The sequence below is a fragment of the Coffea eugenioides genome, chromosome 5 (genome assembly GCF_003713205.1).
Source record: "Coffea eugenioides isolate CCC68of chromosome 5, Ceug_1.0, whole genome shotgun sequence".
Classification (NCBI taxonomy): Eukaryota; Viridiplantae; Streptophyta; class Magnoliopsida; order Gentianales; family Rubiaceae; genus Coffea; species Coffea eugenioides.
Genome location: NC_040039.1, coordinates 26,745,369 through 26,767,425, shown reverse-complemented (window position 1 = coordinate 26,767,425; position 22,057 = coordinate 26,745,369). Strand labels below are relative to the sequence as shown.

Below are 22,057 nucleotides of genomic sequence, written 5' to 3'. Positions count from 1 at the left end.
TTTCTGCGAAGCGTCTTCCTCGTTTTGCTCTTGTTGATACAAATTCGTCAGGTGCGCTTTTTCTTTTAGTGAACTATTTCATCTATAATCCTGTTTATTCCAATATGTTTTTTGGTCCGTCATTCATCGACTAATTCAGGTTTACTTTCTCTGTTTATGGGTGTTTTCTATTTTGCCGTTGCATTAAGGTAAGGCTATTTCAAATTTTCTATCTTCTTTCATTCTTTGTTCTACCTTTCATTTGTCCATTGTTTGTTCTTATTTGTGTTCTGCCTTTTTCTCCTCTTTTCCCTTTATATTTTGCATGCAGCTTTCTTCATATGTGGTTGCTGTAACGAGCTTTCTTTCTTCGTCATCTTGTGTTATATATTTGGAGCTTGTATTGATTCAGGTTAGCTGATCATTCTCTCTCTTTTTTTTTGGCTTTTTGTTCTACCAGTTTTTTGTTTCTTGTATTGATAAACTGCTACAAGAACATAGAATCTTGTGTTTTAAATAAGAACTTTAATTATGAGACTTGAAACCCTTGAAGACTTCAATTTGATTAACGTTTATTGATTATCATATCTAAAATCGTACTTGATCTTCACATAGAAAGATGCTACCCTTTTTTCCTTTCTTTTAAAGCAAATTTTTTTGAGCTTGATAATAAGACTGGAAGAAGGAAGGGTTCATTAATAATAGCTGGGACAAGTGATAAGAAATGTACCATGAATGATTGATAAAAGCTAGGGAAAGTTATAATCAAGAAATTAAGATAATCAAAGATGTGAAGCTTTTTATTATTTTATGAGGAGCAAAAATGTTAAGTGTTATCCTTGGAAAATTGGCCATTTGAAGCAATCAATTTGAACCAAGAACAAAGCTCGTACTGAGCCAACTCAGGGTCAGCTTAAAAGTGAGACTGCACCATGCTTTGACCTCATTTATTTCAAGCTGTTCAATGGATTAATGAACAAAACTGCTGTTCAGCAAAACAAGAAATTTTCATACATGGAACACCTTGATAAATTTGATGGAAAGTCAGATCCAATCACACAAATTCTCTGAATCCAAGCCCTAATTTTCCTGTTGCATTCAATATATATATGAATTTCTGCATCTATTTCTGTTGTACATCTATTTCTTTGTCTTTGTCGGTTCTATTAGTTGAGTTTTATTGTTCGTTGTTGTGCTGGTTCAGATTATTCTTATCAACGAATGATGTCTGCTTTATTTTTTTCTTTGCATACTATTTTTCTCTCTTCTGTCTCCTTTTTCCTTTGCCTGTGCTTTTGTAAATTATTTTCCATTCCTTGTTCTTTGATTAATTAAGTTAGATGGATAGAAATGCCATACGCCGAAAACGATACGCAGAAATGCCGCAAAGTGAGAAAGCTGCGCTTTTACGCCGTCGAAGTGAAGCTAGGGCTGCAAAGAAAAGAAACGAATCATCGCGTTCTTTTGTTCGTAGTGTTCCACTTGGTTATGTAGAAACAGGTGTATTTTTTCCTGATCCTTGTTCACATAGAGACAGTAACATTCAGGATAGTCAAAATGACAATGTTACGCTTAATGAAATGGTACGACATAGCTCGCTTGGTTTTGCTAATGATCAAGGCGTTCTCATTAGAGAGGGATTGGACTACATGGCCAGCAGCGGATCTACTGTTACTAATGTTTCAAGTCCTGCTCCTTCTTCTGTTGTTCCCATTGAATCCAATCCATTTCCGATTATTCCTGAAGGTATATCCAGCCTGATTTTCCGCTCACATCAGCCATGTCTTTCTCACTTTATTGTTATACCAGTATCTTGGCCTATTTTTAGTTAACTATCCCATCCTGATACAAATCCAGCCTTTAATTTATGTACATTACAGAAACTCCACTCATTGGTGAACTAGAGAGTGGAAGAAATAGGAAAAAAACTGGTGCTGTCATGCAAAGAGAAGAACAATGTGGATCTTCTCATGATTATCCTGCAGTAAAGTCTTCTAGGAAAAGGTACATGAATACCATATCCACAAAACCATCTCATGTTTCAAAAAACACTGCTGCCAAGAATAAGCAGTCTTCAAACTTCAGAGGAATAAATCAGATAATGTTTTCCAAGTTACGAAAAAGCCAAATTCTGATGTTCAAACATGTATCAGCTCTGAATCTTTAAGTCGTTCGTCAAGAAATCTATTCCTTCATCTATTACATTGGATCTTCAGCTAAGAAATATTACTGACAAGCAAAAAGAAGCATGCTTTCCAATTTCTAATCTTTGGTCTACTGTTCAATCTTTTAGGCAGCAACGCAGGAACACCTTGTCAAAAACATTGACTCGGCCTCCTCGAAACAGTATAGCCCTGCCTAATGAGATTAACCAAAGGTTTAATATTCAAAGTGAGAATTCAGATAATGTTTTTTGTTATATGAATGAGCCAAATTCTGAAATCAATAATGTTATCAACTATAAATATTTGGATCATTTTTCAACAGACCTTGCATCTTCTTCTACTCAAGTTGATTCTCGGTCTAGATGTCTCTCTGAAGGTATAATATTGGTTCTTTAAATTGTCACCTTTGCCAATATCTTTTGTTACTTGTCTGGTTTCTTCTCATCATGGAAGAAAAAAAACCAAATGTTCTATTCACCATACCTGTAATATATCTATGGCAAGATAATCTGCAATGGACATCTAATTAAGATTTACTATTGCAGTTATCCAGCCTTGTGGCCAAATTTCAGCTCTGCAACATCAAGCAGAGGCTGATGTTGCCAAGAGAAGAAAAAGAGATATAAACCCTTCTAATCTTCCTGCTGCTATTACTTCTCCTAGGCCAACACATAGTCATCCTGTCCGTAGCAGACCTCACAGAACAGGTTGCATTTCGTTTATTAGTGACCCTAATACCGTTTAAGTTATTTTTTACTATTCTGCCCCTCTTGCGGAACTGGACTTTGTTATTCTATCAGCTATATTGATCCATCTGCAGGGCCAAATGGTACAGGTGCTAAGATATATCTTTCAAGAATTGAAGTTATTCCTGATGCACCTTTGCTCCTTCCTGATGCTCCTGACTGTCAATATTGTGGAGCTAAGAGATTCTATTTAGAACCTCCTACTTTTTGTTGTTCCAAAGGAGAAATCTCTATTGTCGCTCCTCGCATGCCTTATGCTCTCAAGCGTCTTTTCACAGAAAACGATGAAGAGAGTGAGCATTTTAGAAAATTAGCTCGCACCTATAATAATAACTTGGCTTTCACAGCTTTTGCTGCAAAGTATGATTCAGAATTGACAAAGAATACAAAGGGTGTTTATACTTTTCGTGTTCAAGGCCAAGTTTATCATTTTCTCAATGGTTTATCAGAGTCAACTGATAGGTCTTCTGGAATTCAGCTATATATTTTTGATACTGATGAGCAGCTGAAAAGAAGAGTAGCTAGCTGTGACAAATTACGTGAGACCACTTTGAGGTTGTTGATGGATATCCTTTCTGAGAATCCTTATGCTAGATTTTTCAAAGATCTCAGAGATGTGCCAAATATTAACAACTTCAACATTGCTCTTAATTGCTACCCTGCTCTAGACCAACGTGTATATAATCTGCCTTCTACTTCCCAAGTCGCTGCAATATGGACTGAGAGTGATGATCAATCTCTTGATAAACAGGCACATATTTTGGTCTATACTCATTCAAATACAAGTTATAGGATCCAGCATTACTATGGTTGTTATGATCCTTTACAATACCCTTTATTATTTCCTCGGGGTGAATCTGGATGGCATCATGGAATTAAACGAGTCTATAAGAGAAAGAGAGGTGATGATTTATGTGAAGATGAAATTAATATCGATCCCTCTTCTGTTGAACACTCGTCTGATTTGATTGATTTGGAAAGAAGAGGCAAGTGCAGCTACTGTCTTTCCAAATTTCTCAATATTATTTACAATAAATACATTCCTTTATTGATATAGTGTTTCTGTCCTTTTTATAGCTGCTGACCGTGGCAAGAAAGAAGAATACACTGTCTCAGCTAGAGAATATTATTGTTATAGATTTCAAATTAGAGATAATGATGAATCCATGTTGCTGCACACACTTAGATTATTACAGCAATTTTCTGTAGATGGGTATGTAAAAATTGAAACTTCTAGGCTGGATTTTCAACGGAAAAGACAGAATGATATTCGGACTGAAATTCTTGAAGGAGTGATTGATAGTCTTTCAGTAGGCCAAACTGAAGGTTCAAAGGTTGGTCGTAAAGTGATATTACCAGCTTCATTCATAGGCGGACCACGAGATATGAGGCGTCGATATCTTGATGCCATGGCCTTGGTTCAGAAATATGGAAAACCTGATATTTTTCTTACGATGACATGTAATCCGATGTGGAAAGAAATTCAGGATAATCTGCAATTTACAGAAAAACCTCAAGATAGGCCAGATCTTTTGTCTAGAGTGTTCAGAGCAAAATTTGAAATGCTTAAATCTGAACTTTTAGATAAGAAAATATTTGGAGAAGTAGCTGCATGTGTTTATGTTATCGAATTCCAAAAAAGAGGATTTCCTCATGCTCATTTGTTATTAATTTTGAAACCACAGTTCAAGTTGTTGAATCCTCAATCTTATGATAGGATAGTATCTGCTGAGCTGCCTAACCCTCATCAATATCCCCATCTATACTCTCTTGTTCTTAAACACATGATTCATGGTCCATGTGGAGTTATGGATCAAACTAGCCCATGTATGAAGAATGGTTCATGCAAGAATCATTATCCAAAAAATTTCTGCGAACAAACAGTTCATGCTGAGGATACTTATCCATGTTATAGGAGGAGAGATGATGGTAGAAAGATAAAGGTGCGTAGAAATGAACTTGACAATAGATGGGTTATTCCATATTGTCCTTATTTATTAGCCCTTTTTGATTGCCACATGAATGTGGAAATTTGTTCTACTTTGAAGCTGGTGAAATATTTATACAAATATGTTTTCAAAGGACATGATCTTGTTAGTTTTAAGATTGTTACTGGAGAAAGCTCTGCTGATGTTGATGAAATAAAAGAATTCCAGCAGGGAAGATGGATTTCACCCCCTGAAGCATTTTGGCGAATCTATGAATTCCGACTAAATGAGATGACTCCAGCAGTTTATTCTCTTCAAGTTCATCTCCCTGGTCAGCAGTTTATTACTTTCAACAAAAATTCAGATCTTTTAGAATTGATGAGAAAGATTGATTTCTCAAAGACCATGCTAACCGAATTTTTTGAAATGAACAAAGCAAACTGAAAAGCTGAAAATTTGAAGTGCTTTTATAGAGAGTTTCCTGAGCATTTCGTTTGGTCTACTAAATTTAGAATTTGGACTGAGAGAAAACGTAAAAAAGTTATTGGAAGACTGGTAACTGTTAGTCCCAAGGAAGGAGAAAGGTATTATCTTCGACTGCTGCTAAATCATGTCCGAGCACCTATGTCATTTGATGACCTTTTAACTGTTAATGGTCAAAAAATGAATTGCTTCAGAGAAGCTGCTTTAAACCTTGGTCTATTACAGTCTGATACATATATAGAAGATACTCTTGAAGAAGCAGCAGTTTTTCAGATGCCATCATCGTTAAGACTGTTATTTGCTACTGTTCTTGTTCATTGTACACCTACTGATCCTAGATTACTCTGGCATAAATTTGAACAACAGTTATGCAGTGATTATCAAAGATCACAGGAACTTTACCACTATTCTTCTACTGAAATCAGAAATAAAGTCTTGAAAGATATCAGTACGTTGCTTGAGCAAATGGGTAAAAATATTGATGATTACCATTTAGTTCCAAATACCCTTAGAGCTGCATATCATGAACAGTTAACAAAGGAAATTGACAGTGAAAGGAATATTGAAGTATTACCAGAAGATCTGCTTTTGTCTTTTAAATTGAATACTCAGCAACGGCATGCTTATGATTTAATTCTGCATGCAATCTCTTCTTCTGCTGGCCAAAGTTTCTTTATCGATGGTCCGGGTGGAACTGGAAAGACCTTTCTGTATAGGTCGCTTTTAGCTACTTTAAGATCTCAAGGACATATTGCTATTGCAGTGGCAACATCCGGTGTCGCTGCTTCTGTTCTTCCAGGTGGAAGAACAGCGCATTCTAGATTCAAAATACCGCTAGATTTGTCAACAAATAAAACTTGCCAGATCAGTAAGCAAGGTAGTGTTGCTAGACTGCTTTTTGAATCAAAACTGATCTTGTGGGATGAAGCATCAATGGCCAAAAGAGAAACTATTGAAGCCTTTGATGATTTTCTAAAAGACATAATGGAATCTGAGCTGCCATTTGGAGGAAAGGTTATCTTTTTTGGAGGAGATTTTCGACAAACTTTACCTGTAATTGAGAAAGCTTCAAAACGAACTCTCATAGATGCTAGCCTTCCTAATTCACCTATATGGAATAAATTTCATATGTTGAAACTGACAGAAAATATGCGGGCTATTTTAGACCCAGCATTCTCAGAGTTTCTTTTGAGAGTGGGTGAAGGAAGAGAGCCTGTTGATCCACAAGGCCAAATAACCTTACCGAATGACATAGTCATTCCCTATTATGAAAAAGAAGAATCTCTAAACAGGTTATAAAATTGTAATTAAACTATACTTCTTTTTACTATTTCTTCTCTTTCTAAATCTGCCTTTTATATATATATTGACTTACCTTTCTTATATACAGGTTGATACAATCTGTATTTCCAGATTTATTGGCTTATTCAAATGATCCTTATACTATGATCAATAGGTGCATTCTTACTCCAAAAAATAGTTCAGTTGATGAGCTAAATGATATCATGATAACAAGGTTTCCTGGGAATCTTCATGTTTATGTTAGCTCTGATAAAACTGTTGATCAGCGCCATCAAGGAGATTATGAAGATTTTCTCAATTCACAAAATCCAAAAGGACTTCCTCCTCATAAGTTATTACTTAAAGAAAATTGTCCTCTCATTCTTTTGAGAAATTTGAACCCTGTAGAAGGATTGTGTAATGGTACACGTCTCATCTGTAGAGAGCTTAGACAACATACAATCTGTGCTGAAATAGCTTTTGGCCAACATCAAGGAAAAAGAATCTTTTTGCCTAAAATTCCTCTTCAAACATCTGATAGCGAAAGGAATGGCCTCCCATTTATAAGAACACAATTTCCTGTTCGACTTTGTTTTGCCTTAACAATTAACAAATCTCAAGGACAAACTCTTGATTATGTCGGGATTTACCTTCGTGAGCCGGTTTTCTCTCATGGACAGTTGTACGTAGCTTTATCTAGAGCTAAAGCATCAGCCGCAGTTAAAATTCTTATTGTGCCTAGAACTTTTGGAGACATTAAAGTTGATTGCAAGACTAGAAATGTTGTGTTTGAAGAAATATTTCAACTAACTCAGCACTGATGTTATTAAGCTTTAGGTATACTATACTGATTTATTCATTCCTCGTTCTTTTACTGATATGATACTTTTCGACCATAATAACTTTCTTCTTTTTCAATAATGGTTGTTCCTGTATATATCAATCCCTCTGATATATTTCTTCTTTTCTATTCATAAAAATACAGAATGGAAAAGTTGCTGGCAATGAAAGAAATTGTGCCTGAAATGCAAAGCTGGACATGTAAAATCACAGTTCAAGAGAAACAGCAAATTACTCAATCAATGTCCACCCCGACAAAAAACAAAAGTTCATATTTGTTGATACTGAGGTACACAACCAAAAATATCCATATTAGACATATGCATATTTATATTTTATAGAAAATAAACATGAATGACATAAATTTATATTATAATACAATAGGGATCAAAAGTTGAAGGCATTATTTTCAACAATGACATCCCTAGAATGAGCTCAATCCTCCAAATTTATAAGAAATACAAGATATCCAATGCTGAAGTCAGGCCGATCTTGCCAAAATATCAGACTGCTGAAATAACTCATCAATGGACAATCACTAGCAGAACTGTTATTGAAGAGGTTTTTGATGATGAAGACATGATGCCTGTCAAGTTCAACTGTACAAAGTTTAGAGATCTGGCACAGTACATGGATGATAAGGCTAAATCAGTTGGTACATCTTATTACTTGGTCTATACAAATAGCATCTATATCTCTGCATGAAATATTTGACAAATTTTTCCTTTTTGTAGATGTCCTCGCAATAGTTATTGAAACATTGGAGAAAAAGACAATTACTACAAACTACAGAGAATCTGTTGTTCAAAAGTTTGTCCTTGTGAATGAGGAGTAAGATATCTAATTCTTATCTTATATATAATGACCAGTGGTTATAATTTCTCCTATCATATATAACTTATTAACTACTGATTACTTATTTCATAGCAGATTGCAGACTGTTGTACTTTCTATGTGGGATGATTTCATCAAAAACGAAGGAGAACAGATAATTTCTGCCATGAACAACTATCCTGTTATTATTGCCCGAAGGATAAAAGTTAACAACTACAATGGTAACTTAGAATTTAATGCTTAACCATCATCTAATACACTTATATGCATGTATAACATTCTCTAACAGATGGTCCTGAATCAATAACTATTCTCTGTAGGTGTTTCTCTGTCCACATGGTTTGATTCTGCAATCCTTGTTAATCCTCCTATTCAAGAAGCAAGGGAACTAAAGAATTGGTCTTGATTTATTTCTTCCCCCTCATTATCATTCTCAACAGTTCATGATTAATGCTATATAATTCATTGTTTACATCTTTAACATTATTTTATTATAGGGCAATGAGAAACAGCAAAGAGTTGACAGTTATTCTGGAACAGAAAACCTATACTAGATACAATCCAGAAATTTCATTAAAACCAGATCAGAAAACCACCTTAATTTGCAATGTTAATCCTTCCCACAAGGTATAAACATCTTCGCTAATAGTTTATTTCACACTATGTTTAGATATCAAACAATATATTCATATTTTTTACTTTTCATTTCAGAGTACATGGGTCAAAGCACAGTTCACTTTCCAGTACATATTTCAGAAATACTGGTATATGAGTTGCAAAAAATGTTATCGAGGTACTGCAGCAGCACATGGAGTCATTTTTAGCTGTAATACTTGTAAAGAAAAACATCCTGCTGAACCAAGGTGCTTTACTGAAACAAATTTTTTTTATGTACAGAAAAGTTATAAAGTTTACTATCATCATCATCTTTTACACATGCTAAGCTTTTATTTGCAAACATTTTTCTAGGTGTCGCTTTGATATGGATTTACGAGATCATACAGGAGTTATCACAGCTTCTATCTTTGGAGAACAAGCTGAACAGCTGTTGACGTTCAATGCTCTTGAAATAATGGAACACTTTAAACAGGTCCATGTTCAATTACCAGTAAACTATTAAGAAGACAATTGTTATTACAATGCTATATTATCCACTTATACTAAATCATAAACTAGAACCATATTCTCTGCTTTTTGAAAACTTTTTTTAATTACTTTCTGATTTACAGAACATTGAACTTCCACTTGAAACTGTCCACAAAGAACTTGAATTAAAGTGGTTCTTGGTACACATTAAGCCAGTACAAACTCAAGTTGCAGATACAAAGCAACGATATACAATCATTTATTATTCTGAGGTTGTGGATGCTGCTACTCAAGTTTCCTCTGTCAATGAATCAATCGTTCCCTTTGTATCAGTTCATGATCAGGATGACTCTTCACATATCACAACTTCAGGTATATGAATATACTTATGACACACAAATAAAATTTTTCTCTTACTCCAAATTAATGCCATGGTTCTTCAGGTACTGTAACTGTTGAAGAAAACAATCCAACTTCAAAGGTTCGTCTTTCACTAAATCAAAAGTTTGATCAGGCTGAAGAACCAGAAAATAATGCCTCTCAACTTGAAGGAACTAGCTGCAGCAAGAAGCCAAAACTGAACTAAGTTCTCATGTTCCACAGTTTGTTTTGAAACTTAGGATTGCTACTTTGGACCTAAACTGCTCCTCTATGCTTTTTGTTCAGCAATTTATGATTTTAAGAAATCATAATATTGCTGCTGTCTTTTGTTCAGCAACTTATGATTCCCAGAAATCGTAGAATGACTGCTACTTAACTATACTCTTCCTTGTTTCAAGATCATATAATAATCTCTTGTTGTCCAAAACTGAACTAAGTTCTCATATTCCACATTTTATTTTGAAACTTAGGATTGCTACTTTAAACTTAAACTGCTCCTCTATACTTTTTGTTAAGTAATCTATGATTTTAAGAAATCATAGCATTACTGCTGTCTTTTATTCAACAACTTATCATTCCCATAAATCACAAAACTAATGTGTAATGTACCATGCTTATCCTTCATACGTTGACAGAAGAATCAGAATGTAACAGTGCTATATGAATGTTGTTCTTCTTTCTGTTCTATTCTTGTCTATATAAATGATTAACCTCAGTAATATATCTAACCTTTTATGCCTGTATGTAGAGCTCAGCGTATTGTTGCTAATTGCCATAATACAATTGAAACTTAATCTTGAAGTGTAACCATTACAGTTGTCTAAATGTTCCCGTTGAATGTTCCCGTTGTGTTCACTTTCTGTTCTTTATCTTGCTTGTTCAATTTATCTTTCTTACACGTATAAAAATACAGCTTCACAGACCAAACCACGTGCTCATTCCTGAATCATTCTTATTTATCACAACCTTATCTCACTTTTATTATTCTGACAATGTGCACCAACTCAATTTACTCTTACCATTACTTTCTGTCAAACTGTAACTGTCTATCAATTAAATTATGTCCTGACATATTCAACCATCTTCATTAATGATTCCTATCCTTGCACATTCATTACGTTAAAAGAAAATTCCTTTTAAATTTCTTCATTTTCTATATATACCTATCTTTTCTATTCTGAACTTCATGACTCCATTCTTACCATACATTCATAACCCCTTCAGATTCACTATCTTTTTTTTTTTTTCCCAAACTCTCTTCTTTCATTTCAATTTTAAACCTTACTACCAGCTAGAACAAATCCATACCTTACTTTTCTTCAACATTACTTTTCTTCAAGATGGCAAGCAGTAATTCACAAAGATGTTGCTTTCTCATTAGATGCAAAAATAGAGGCCAAGTACATTCCTTTTTGTTCAATACCACTATGTTTCAAAAATTTTCCCTTCTTTAGATTTCATTTAAAAACCATGTTTTGTTAACATCATATGCAGGTTTTGCCTCCTCTTTTCAAATCGTTACTCTCTCAACATGGCCGGCATAGAATTATCTTCATGCATGGAATAGAACAATGGAATATTATAGTAAATGATGACTCGTTTGGAGCAGGATGGGATGAATATTGTGAACAGAATATTACTAACGAACATCACACACTATTGCTTCGACATACTGGGAATTTATTTTTTGATGTTATTAATTTTTCTGAACTACAACAGCAAGTTAATCTCAGCTGGACAGTCCCTCTAACCAACCTTCATCTTCAACAAGATTGTATACATTCATAATACATCTTTATCCTTTCTATTTCATACTAGTGTTCCAATCCTGCATTATTTATTCGAACAAAAATATTTGTTATGTGCAGCTCATGCTTGTCCACCAATTCATGAAGAAATAGTGACATCTTCACTTCAACCTCATTTTTCGCAAGATTTATCCAGTTCAGTCAGCTTTTATCAAAACTTTCACTCAGCTGACCCGTATACATTGGTAAAGAATCCTTATTATATTTTCCTTAAGATTATTTACTAACTAACTCATTTCCTTCAACTCAACTCCCTAACTTTTACTTGTTGTATCAGAAAATCCCACGATTTGTTGACTACTTTCTCAATGAACAAAAAACTCCAGTTATAGCTGTCAGAACTGGAGATAACATAACAGAAATTGGGATGAAAGGAAAACGACTCAAGCAAAATTGGAAAGCTTTCGTTCTCCAGCATCAACTCCAGCACAATGACGTCCTTGCTTTCATCCCAAAATCAAAAACTATCTTCACTGTTTTAATATTTAATAGCAATGGGGATGAAAAAATTTTCCCCTGGTACCCTGTATTTCATATAAATTATTATAATTAGCCAATTTATTATTATAGTTACTGATTAACTTTTTGTAACTGTAACATTATTCATAAACTATGTTATCCTTATTTATTAATAATGAATTTGCTTTATTCTCTATACTTAACGAATAAAAAATCTCCATCATATACAAATTGAACTTTACAAATTACAAATTAAACTTTACATCCAAGAAAAATTCCAAAAAATTTTACATTGAAATATGAAGGCATGCATTTCAAAACCAAAAAATTTGAACAATATATTTTACCGTTATCCACCATTTCATATACAATTTATAAAATCATCACTTTCTACTTTATGCATCAAACTTTAGATATAAACGAAATCAACATCAACAACTAACAAACCATTTCTACTACTTTTCCATTTATAACTTTTAATCCTTGGACCATTCTAACATTTTTTACTTTCAATTTTCATTGTACGATTTCAACCTATTTCACTTCCACACCCAACTCTCATCTTAATCATTCCATACTTATCTTAATGTAAACTTAACAGCCTATATAGTTTACATGCTTCTTCTTACTCTAACATCACACCAACTCTAAATAATCAATACAAGTTAGGGCATAATTACATTGATCCCCCGCGCGTAGCGCGGAATCAGCCTCCTAGTTTATTAATAAAAGACAATAGAGTAAAAGACAGATGCAAGGTGCGTTTGACAACCTTCTGGGCCTTGCTGCAAGAAACTTAACTACAAAAGTGAAAAAAGTTTAAGGACCTCATCGATTCTTGGTCTAGTTTGTGGACTTGTGGGCTATTACTGAATTTAAAGAATCTTTTATAGATCCGTTGTATCATGAAAGAAATACTTTGCTCCACGAGACCCAACCGGGTTCAGCTGGTAAATCTATCTTGTTTTGTTGAAACTCGTGTTTTAGGTTCACTTGAAATATGATCATCAAAAAATAAAAAAAGTTTAAAAATTGATTTATCGGCTGGAGGATCTTAGCAATTTTATACTAAGTTTCTAACCAGTTACCAAGTTTCTTCCCATGACTTCATTGGACAATGATTTCATTGCATTAAAATATGGATCCGTATTACTTACCATGTTGTGATGTTTTTATCTTTGATGATAAAAACGATTTTGTGATTTGGAGGAGAATGATGGAGAATTTTTTCAAATTTGTTGGAATTTGGGATATTGTTGAGAAAAGGCTCATGGAACGTGTACGAGACACATAATTATTAGATGATGCAATTAAAGAGTTGGAGAGGAATAGACAATTGGATTGTAAGGCATTCCATTATCTCAACACTCATGTCCAATTACATGTAGCAAAAAAATATGATACATGCAAAAACAACAAAGGAGGCTTGGAAAATTTTGATGAATTCTTATTGTGGTCACAATGAAGAAGAAAAAAAGAATATTTTGATGAGTCAAAAAAAGAAGAAATTGCAGAAATTGTGAGTGCACATGAAGATGAAGAATTTATGACTCAAAAAGAAATTTCGCAAGTGATTGAGAAAGAAGGCGGAAATAGTAGTGAAATTACTGATGTGATTGAATATTGTGACAATGTAGAAATTGTTCATTTTGTCATGAATTTTTTGAAGAGAAAAATCAAGTGATGGGCTTGGTTGAAATCAATTGTGAGGTGGACAAATTAATTGAAAATTGTGATACTACTAAAGTTGATGTAGTTGTTAGTGTTAAAAAACTAAAAGAAAAGTATGGTAATGTTGAAAACCTCATTGGTAAAAATTATGATTTTCTGATTTTGGCGATTTCATTGGTGATATGGATGAATTAAATTGTGGAGTATCTAATGAAGAATTGGTGGATATATTTGAATTTTTTGACAAGAGTGATCAAGCCAAGAAATTATTCGAGAAGTATAAATTTCGTCCACTACCGCGCGTGAAAATGAAATTGAAGATTTATTGCAAGTTGGTGTTGAATGTTGTTTATACTGCGACTGAATTTTTCATGGAGATTCCAGCTCGTGATGGCATTAGAGATGACAACATCAAGAGCTTGGTTAAAGGGAGGCAATGTAGGAAATTAAACCAAGCTATTTTAGTATTAGTTTCCTAATTCTTTTTGGTGTCTTGTTTGTTTAGTTTTCATATTAGATTAGGAAATCTCAATCAGTTTTCAAGTAAGTTTTGATTTACAACTGTATTTGTTTTAGGAAATTTTGGAGTCTATAAATACTAACAGTCTAGTAAGTTATTATTTGTAGAATTGAGTTGAGTTTTAAGAATAGTTTTGAGAGAAAAATCTAAATTGTCGTGAGCGGAAGGCTACGACTTGATGTTTGTTATTGTTCAATTTTGAGTTAATTAAATTATTAAATATTTGTTCTCCTCCTCTTCCCACATATTTTTATGTGTTAGAATTGCTTCCGCTGAATGTATAATTTATTTGAGATAATTACTGTAGTACTTTTTGTGATGTAATATATGTGAGATAAAAAAATGATTGAGAAGTTAAAAAGATAATTGAAATTTATAAAATAAATTATTTTACTTCAAATGTTGTTTGTCAGTTTTGCTCCTTTTTCAGTTCTCCACTTTGAAAAGCCTTCCTCGCAATTTCCTGGAAGTTTCCTTTAGTCGTCGTTGTCAAACCATGTCATTTCTTGTACAGTGCTGGTCCCCTACTGGTTGTCCATTTTGTTGAGGCACATACCGGGCGGGTGTGAACTTTTTTTTTATTTCGAAACTTAAAGAGCTTACGTCAATTTTTACAAACCTAAACCCCGAGGTCCCCAAAAGCGGGTGTGAACATAGATGGCCTACTTTTGGCCTGTTTTAACCAAAAAGAAAAAATTGTTTAAAATATCAGCTGTGGGAATATTTTAAAGCATCCAAAAGTTTTTAAACATACACATTAAGTAGGAAACTGGTGGTGTGCGCAAACATTGCCATTTGTGGGTGGCGGGTGAAGGGGAAAGGTTTTGAAAGAATAGGGGATATTTTGAACAACAACTAATATTTTTTTTCTAATATTAATGTAAAATAACTGTAGTTTCTTACAACAAACTTTGTAACAAACACTCAAAAAATATACCATCCAAGTAAACCCTAAAAAAAGTGAACCCTAAATAATTTTATTTTCGAAATTTTGAGAAGTTTCCTTGCTACTTCGCTTGATTTTTATTCTAGTCAAAGTCAACAGTCAAGTATTCTCCCCTCTATATATATTTTTTACTAGCCCTCTGCTAAGTGCAATAGATGTTAGTGAAATTGGGACAGACACGGTTATCTTTTTATGCAAATTTTAACGTTTATTATATTTGTCATATTATTTGCTATACAATAATGTAATGTATTAGTGTATATAAATAACGTATTACACAAATATTAAATACAACAATATACAATGTGATTGTACCACAGACATTGAATACGACAGCCGGACAAAACTTGACAAAACTGTGCCGGCTTCTGTCATCCATTCGTTTACGCGGAAGTGAAGACTTTTGAAAACAAATACTAGAGCCAAAGGAGTTAGTCATTTTTCCCACCTTAGACAAAGGAGCCAAAGGAGCCAAATTCGTTCACGAAGGAATCCACTCATTTTTCCCACCTCAGACAAAAATTACACGCAACCAACTCATGCCCTTGCATTAAGAGTAAAATTCAAAGAGTGTAGTACATTCTTCTTGTCTGGAGGTGTGTTTCTCTCCCCCTGATTCCGCCCAAAATCTTCTCTTGTACACGTTAGTTTAGGGGTAGTGCAAAGATTGTCGATTGTCAAGAACGAAAAACAACATTGCATTGGTGCAAGACAAGCATGAATATTACCCAAAAAATGCGGGGCCAATACAGATAACTGCTTAGGCCCTACCAAGAACATCATCTGAAACATTTATGTCCTACCACAGCAACTTTTATGTGTTTGCTAGAACGACTGAACCAGTAGGTCCTCTTGCAAAGGACACTGCTTCTTCTTTGACTAATTAATTTTACCTGGACTGCAAATTTGCACTATTTTAAGGTACAATGATACCATACTTGACCTTAGTTATGTGGTATGACTTTTGCTGCGAAATATCAGGAAATAATCGAGATGGCAAAAATTGAAGAAGCAATTAACAAGCTGATGAGCAGCTCTGCAATGAATGAAATGGCAGAAAATGAGCCCGTGATTGTGCTAGAAGTAACTTGCCCTCAAAGAATGACCCTGATTGATTATTTTCAAGCTTATAGTTGAATGCGTGCTTTTTGCACCTAATTCGGACTCTGCACACCACAACAGTGTTAGTTTGAGCCTAATCCAGGATTTGTTTGTTCAGTTCTCAAGTAGTTTTAGATCCCCTCCTGACTCGAGGTACACGTCTGGTCTGCGTTTAATAATTCAAGCTTCTATATTGAAGATTTTCTTTTAGATGGCTATGATTAGCATTATTTACCTGCTTCCTAAGAGCATTTATAGTCATCTCATCGAGCATTTTTTGGGTAAAGAAATGCCAAAGATTGGTATTGATTGAACAGAGCTAGGTAAGTGTAAATTTCAGACAATATGACCCTCAGGAAATATTTGATTCTTGTTCCACTAACTTCTGTTGAAACTTAAAGAAAATAGCTACATGAAAATGAGATTCTCATTGTGGATCTGTTCACACGACGGAGGTTAAAGAAGTTAGGAATCACACTACAAAATCAAAGCAGACAGCACAATCTAGTGCTTGGCAAGTGGTTAAGGACTCTCTACTTTCGCAATAGAGACGTGTTACATTATTGGGATGTTATAGATGAATGGACATCCCAGAGCTGACATGAATTCAATTGATTAGTGTTTCCAGTTTAATTGTGAATTGGTGATCAAAAGAAGCCTTCATTCCCATTACGCTCTGAAAAACGTAACAGATGAGGAAGTAGGAACTAGTAATCAATCTTTGATACGGCAACCATTCTTTTGAATTGAAATAGGGGTCAAAAAGTATTTTTGTCGGGTACCTTCTGGAGACTTTCTCGCTATTAACTGTTCATTTACAACGACAAGGGAGCTGTGCTTGTTAATCAGGAGAATAGGGACAAGTGAAGCTGTGCTTGTTAATCAGGAAAAATCGCAATTGATGATTGTTGGACTCTGTTGGACCTTCCCACCTCAAAGCTAACTAAGGGGTGAGACTTTATCTCGCACTTATAATCAAGCAGCCTACTCTTTCTACGATCAATGTAGAATAAACTCAACAATAATAAAAGTAATACATATTTGATGAATTTTGAAGTAAAACTTCGAGAAAATGTAGCATTGGCTATAAAGTAGAAATTAATTTCCATGAAGGTTTCTCTTTTCTGTTTTCTTATTTTTTTTTTTATTTTTCTGGTTGCTTCTATTGACTCTGTGAGTGTTTTAGCAACGAAATATGGATACAATTATGGGGTAACAGTTTGAAACCCGAGGCCTACTATTAAAGCAAATATTGTACTTCATTTATATAGCTATTTTTATCCTTTTCATTGCTAGTAATTGGTATCCGTGTTACTTGCTTTTCCTTTTTTTTTTTAATCTTTAATGCCTATTATTGTAATTAGAGAAAGAAACAAGTAGAAGTAGCAACTGCATTATAAAAAGGAAAAGGAAAAAAATTAGAATCATATTTTTCCAAGAACTTGGCATAAAATAGGTAAGGAAACCTTGACTATTAATGGATACCTTACAAATATTAGTATTCTTTTGATTCAAAGGAAGAGACTAAATCCTATAAAGAGCAAGATGGTAGGAGAGAAAGGGGAGCTTGAGAAGATTTTCAATCTAACCTTTAATCCATCATTACCTAATTAATGTCTCTACCGATTAAACTTAGTTTTAGGGACATAAATACTAGTGTTTACTTTGCAAAATAATCACCCACGAGATGCCAATTATTTCATTCTAATTTTACCTAACAATTTTAGAGATAGCAATGAGGGCAACAGGGATTGGAGCGCCACGGAGAGGGGGCAGGCCAAGAGAAGAGGGGGGGCATTTTTCTCCCCCAACTTGAAATGGAGTGAGGGATGGGAAGGAAACCTCACACTCCACCCTACCAATAATTTAAATGATATATATATATATATATATATATTTGTGGAATATAAAATAGATAACATAATATGGTTATATATATGTAATATGAAATTGTGGTAAAATAATATAATCATTCTTGTTTATTTATTTGGTAAAAGAATGCTTTTTGAATGTCAGATTACTTTTTTTTTGACGTAGGGCACGCTGTTTTAAAAAAGATAATGATAATTGATTTAGATTTTATCTAAAATTAAATATGAAGAAATGAATTCACAAAGATCAAAATAATTTTTAAATTGTATTTCAAGTTGAATTTTTGGTTAAAAATTCAGAAGAATGTTTAGTAAATTTATTATCAATGTTATACATATATAAATAAAGTTAAATAAAAAAATAAAAATAGAAGTGGCCCCCACGGCCACGGAGCACTTGCAGGGGTAGCTGGGTAGAGGCAGACCGAGGATAGGGAGAGGCAGACCGCTTCACCTCCCTTCAACTTCATGGATTTTTCCTCTCGACAATGTCGTCATCGTCAACGTCAACGGCGAAGTCTTTCCCCTGTCGTTGGTGGCCCTCCACTAATAATGGACTGTGGTAGCTTTTAGTTGACCGTGCAATGATGGAGTGAAAAGCAAATAATCTGCAAAACACCATGCAATACCACTGCTCCTTCTAAGTAACCACTTGAACGACTAAACTAATAGGTCATCATGCGGAGAACGTTTGGCTCCTCTTGACTAATTGATCTTATGATTTCTTTCTTCTTTTTTTTTTTTTTGCCTAATCTTTTTTCAGAAGGAGAAGGATAGAATTTTAAAAAATAAAAAAAATTTGAATTCAAAACTTCTAATTCAAAAGTCTCACCCTTAATCATTAAGCTAAACCTTATGTTGTTAAAAGGCCCGATCCAACTAAACTTTGAAAAAGTGTAAATGTAGTTTCGGTAATCAAATCTTGACCCTTGAGCGATTTTGATAACCAAATTTTGGATGAAAATAAATTTTGTACCTCATGTTATAATATTTAAGCACATTTAGTATCTTTGATTGAAATTTTCAAATTCCAACTTTAAAAAAAGGAAAAATGACCAATTTTATCTCTAAACCTTTTTGCAGTGTCAATTTAGTTCATGTATAATTTTTTTGGTCAATTTAATTCCTATACTTATTTAGCAGTTCCAATTGAGGAACGACGCAGTGGCGCCACCATATAAATTTAATCATGTTACTAATTTTAATCATGTTACTAATTGAGCAACCAAAAAGGGTATTTCAGGTAGTTAGCTGTTGGGGAGGTATCTCAGGCATGAGCCCTCTGAAGAACGAAAAAAAGTGATAAAAATCGCTTTTTATGTGAAGTCCCCAAAACACTCAACTCCAGAACAAGTCCTTTTGGATCGAAACAGTTGGGAAAAGAAGAGAAGAGCTCTGCTGGTTTGCAGAGGAAAGGGATTTCTGAGCGGTGATAGTCAGCAACAGAACAACAAAGGAAACTGAAATTCAGTGGAGCCTCTTCAATAAAGCCCCAATATTCTCAAAACTCGATTGGAATCTTGCCGACATAAATCTCAGCACCCAACTCTAAACCCGTGAGGAAGATTCGGGTCTTTTTTAGCGACCCGACTCCATGGGACCTGGCGTAGCCATCAGCCACGTAGCCGGCGTTGAGTTCATTGCAGCAGCCTACGAGATTGAGGCCCGGTTCAGCCAAGAGGTGGTCGAGGAGTGTGAGGTTAAAGTCGCCAGGAATGGAGAAGACGTCATTGACACCGAACTGGACTAGACGGCTAGCGAGGTGGCGTCCGAGAGTGGAGTCGGCTGAGTTGAAAGGGATGGGAAGATTGGTGGATGGTGACCGCGCCATTGGTGGGGAGACTGCCGACATCGTTGTTGAGTGGCTTACACGTGTCCAGTGCTCCGATCCTAGCATCCATGTTTGCAACGGTGAGACGAGGACGGCGACGTCTTAGATGTCGGTTGTAGATGTAAGTAAAGAGTAGTGGAAGGAAAAATGAGAAAGTTCAAGAAAGTTGGGAAGAAAAGATGGAAGTCCAGTCCGTGGAGCTATTATTATGTTTTTCTTTCCATTGTTGTTTTGGTGGGTTCGACAAGGAAGGAAATTTTTTTTGTCTTGAGGACCAGGTCTCTGCCTTTCCGTTGGAATGGATGTTGATCGGTGAATGAATGTGGGAGGGTGTGTGTGTGTGTGTGTGTGTATATAAACGTGGTTGGTTGGATGGCCTCACTTCTCAGATCCCATAGAGATAGGAGTTGAAGAAAAGGTGAAAAATGTTGCTGAGGGAACCGAAGTTGTTGAGCAAAAGGTGCCTGATCTGGATTTAATGATGGATGAGGAGTTGTCATTGGCTGAACTAGCTCAGGAAATGGAGCTGGATTTTGCGCTAAATTCTCTGCTTATGGGAGAGGAGTTTGGACAGCCTCTTGGAGACTTTTTGTTAGTCAAGAACCCAAGGTTTAGAATTGGGTACTTCAAGGATTTTACTTCTTTTGTTAATAACTCCAACAGTAAATTACTTGAAATTCCCACTGTTTAGTTGTTCAATTAGTGACTTGATTGAATTTACATGATGGCGTTACCGTGGCGTTCCTCAATTGAAACCGCTAAATAAGTATAGGGATTAAATTGGCCAAAAAAAATTATATATGAACTAAATTGACATGGCCAAAAAGTTTAGGAATGAAATTGGTTATTTTTTTTTTAAAAAAAATCATTTGCTATGTTGTGTCAGGCAACAAAATTTTTTAAAATAATTTTCAAAAAAAAAAAAAATGCTAACATGGTGCCCAGTTTAAGGAATAATAGAGTGTGGATCACTCAGCTAAAAATAAAATAACTTATTCTAAATCAAGCTAATCATACACGCTCATAACTCCCCTCTCCTCTCCATACTCTCAAATCCAAAACAAAAGGGAAAAAAACTTTGAGACCCTCATTTCAATCAAATCTTTATGGATTTAACCATGAAATCATGAAGTTATAAAAAAAATGTTTGTGAAATATAGTTTCACATGAAGAGCTTGAAGTGACAATTTGAAAATCCTTCGATTAAATATAAACATGAAACCTTTTTTACAATTTCGTTGCTGGATATGTGACAGCACGTGATTTGGGTACTAGGATCACTCAAGGGTCAAAGTTTAGATATCAAAATTGCATTTTACTCATTTTTCAAATTTTGTCCACATGCAAAATCCAAGAAAAACCCTTTCAAAATTTTATTTGAAAATGAAAAAACAATGGCGAGAGCATTGCATACTCATGCCTCATGCTTATGCTTTAAAGTTTTTATTAAGTTGTGATCACTGTGATTGATTTTTCTACCAATCAATTTGTTTGTGAATTATATAACATGAACAATAATCTCTATTCACATAGCTTCCAAACAAAATATAGTATACAATTAAAAGATGCTACCACTTCATTACTTAACATTAGTGCTGACTGCTGAATCAATATGCAGCTGAATTAAGTAGTCGTGTAATGTTTCTTATAATTGGAGCACAGCATCTTAAAATTTCTCATAGCTTGGAAATAATTTTTAAGAAATCATATTGCATAAGCAAAAGGATAAATACACATTTACATACTATAGAAACCGATGGCATTTAAGTTCCTACCATTTAGTATACGTAATTGACACTCTTTGAAGAGAGTGTGCACCATTCAATAAACAGTCTATCTAAACTTTCGAAGGTATACTACTGCACATTATTTAGGTTTAAAAGTAAGTGAAATTCTTTTTGTACAATTCTTTTTGTACTTTATAATTACTCAGACCCTACGGAAAACAAACTGTGAAACAACTATGCACTTCAACAGCTCCTCCTCAGAAATTCTGCAGGCTGCTATATAATGGACTATACCGTTTACTTCCCCTTTTTCTAGTGTCAGAAATTCTTCCCTTTAGTCTTCAAAGTCTCTGCCGCAGCACTTCCTGGAAGTGTCCCCTGCTTCCTTAAGAAGCTATCA

At 34.5% G+C, this 22,057-nt stretch overlaps 3 protein-coding genes across 3 annotated transcripts; all 3 read left to right on the top strand.

Moving 5' to 3' along the window:
- The first annotated feature begins 1,358 nt into the window (after nt 1–1,358).
- Nucleotides 1,359–5,262, top strand: LOC113771310. The gene is made up of 6 exons (XM_027315906.1): nt 1,359–1,725; nt 1,860–1,983; nt 2,273–2,520; nt 2,690–2,851; nt 2,965–3,876; nt 3,968–5,262. The coding sequence occupies exons 1-6, from the start codon at nt 1,359–1,361 to the stop codon at nt 5,260–5,262; spliced, it is 3,108 nt and encodes a 1,035-aa protein (XP_027171707.1).
- Nucleotides 5,263–5,442: 180 nt separating this feature from the next.
- Nucleotides 5,443–7,403, top strand: LOC113771309 (ATP-dependent DNA helicase PIF1-like). The gene is made up of 2 exons (XM_027315904.1): nt 5,443–6,593; nt 6,692–7,403. The coding sequence occupies exons 1-2, from the start codon at nt 5,443–5,445 to the stop codon at nt 7,401–7,403; spliced, it is 1,863 nt and encodes a 620-aa protein (XP_027171705.1).
- Nucleotides 7,404–7,851: 448 nt separating this feature from the next.
- On the top strand, nt 7,852–9,928 carry LOC113771308 (replication protein A 70 kDa DNA-binding subunit D-like). Its single transcript, XM_027315903.1, has 9 exons — nt 7,852–8,077; nt 8,157–8,253; nt 8,353–8,477; nt 8,577–8,655; nt 8,754–8,883; nt 8,968–9,119; nt 9,226–9,346; nt 9,486–9,714; nt 9,786–9,928. Exons 1-9 carry the CDS (start codon nt 7,852–7,854, stop codon nt 9,926–9,928), a joined length of 1,302 nt encoding a protein of 433 aa, XP_027171704.1.
- Nucleotides 9,929–22,057: the final 12,129 nt, after the last annotated feature.

Excerpts from the sequence above, each read along its gene's own strand:
- LOC113771310 (XM_027315906.1), top strand. The coding sequence starts at position 1,359 with ATGCCGCAAAGTGAGAAAGCTGCGCTTTTACGCCGTCGAAGTGAAGCT. Across the intron at positions 1,984-2,272 it reads GTAAAGTCTTCTAGGAAAAG|GCAGCAACGCAGGAACACCT; the intron begins GTACATGAATAC and ends TCAATCTTTTAG. Across the intron at positions 2,521-2,689 it reads GTCTAGATGTCTCTCTGAAG|TTATCCAGCCTTGTGGCCAA; the intron begins GTATAATATTGG and ends TTACTATTGCAG.
- LOC113771309 (XM_027315904.1), top strand. The coding sequence starts at position 5,443 with ATGTCATTTGATGACCTTTTAACTGTTAATGGTCAAAAAATGAATTGC. Across the intron at positions 6,594-6,691 it reads AAAGAAGAATCTCTAAACAG|GTTGATACAATCTGTATTTC; the intron begins GTTATAAAATTG and ends TCTTATATACAG.
- LOC113771308 (XM_027315903.1), top strand. The coding sequence starts at position 7,852 with ATGAGCTCAATCCTCCAAATTTATAAGAAATACAAGATATCCAATGCT. Across the intron at positions 8,254-8,352 it reads TTTGTCCTTGTGAATGAGGA|ATTGCAGACTGTTGTACTTT; the intron begins GTAAGATATCTA and ends ATTTCATAGCAG. Across the intron at positions 9,715-9,785 it reads TTCACATATCACAACTTCAG|GTACTGTAACTGTTGAAGAA; the intron begins GTATATGAATAT and ends ATGGTTCTTCAG.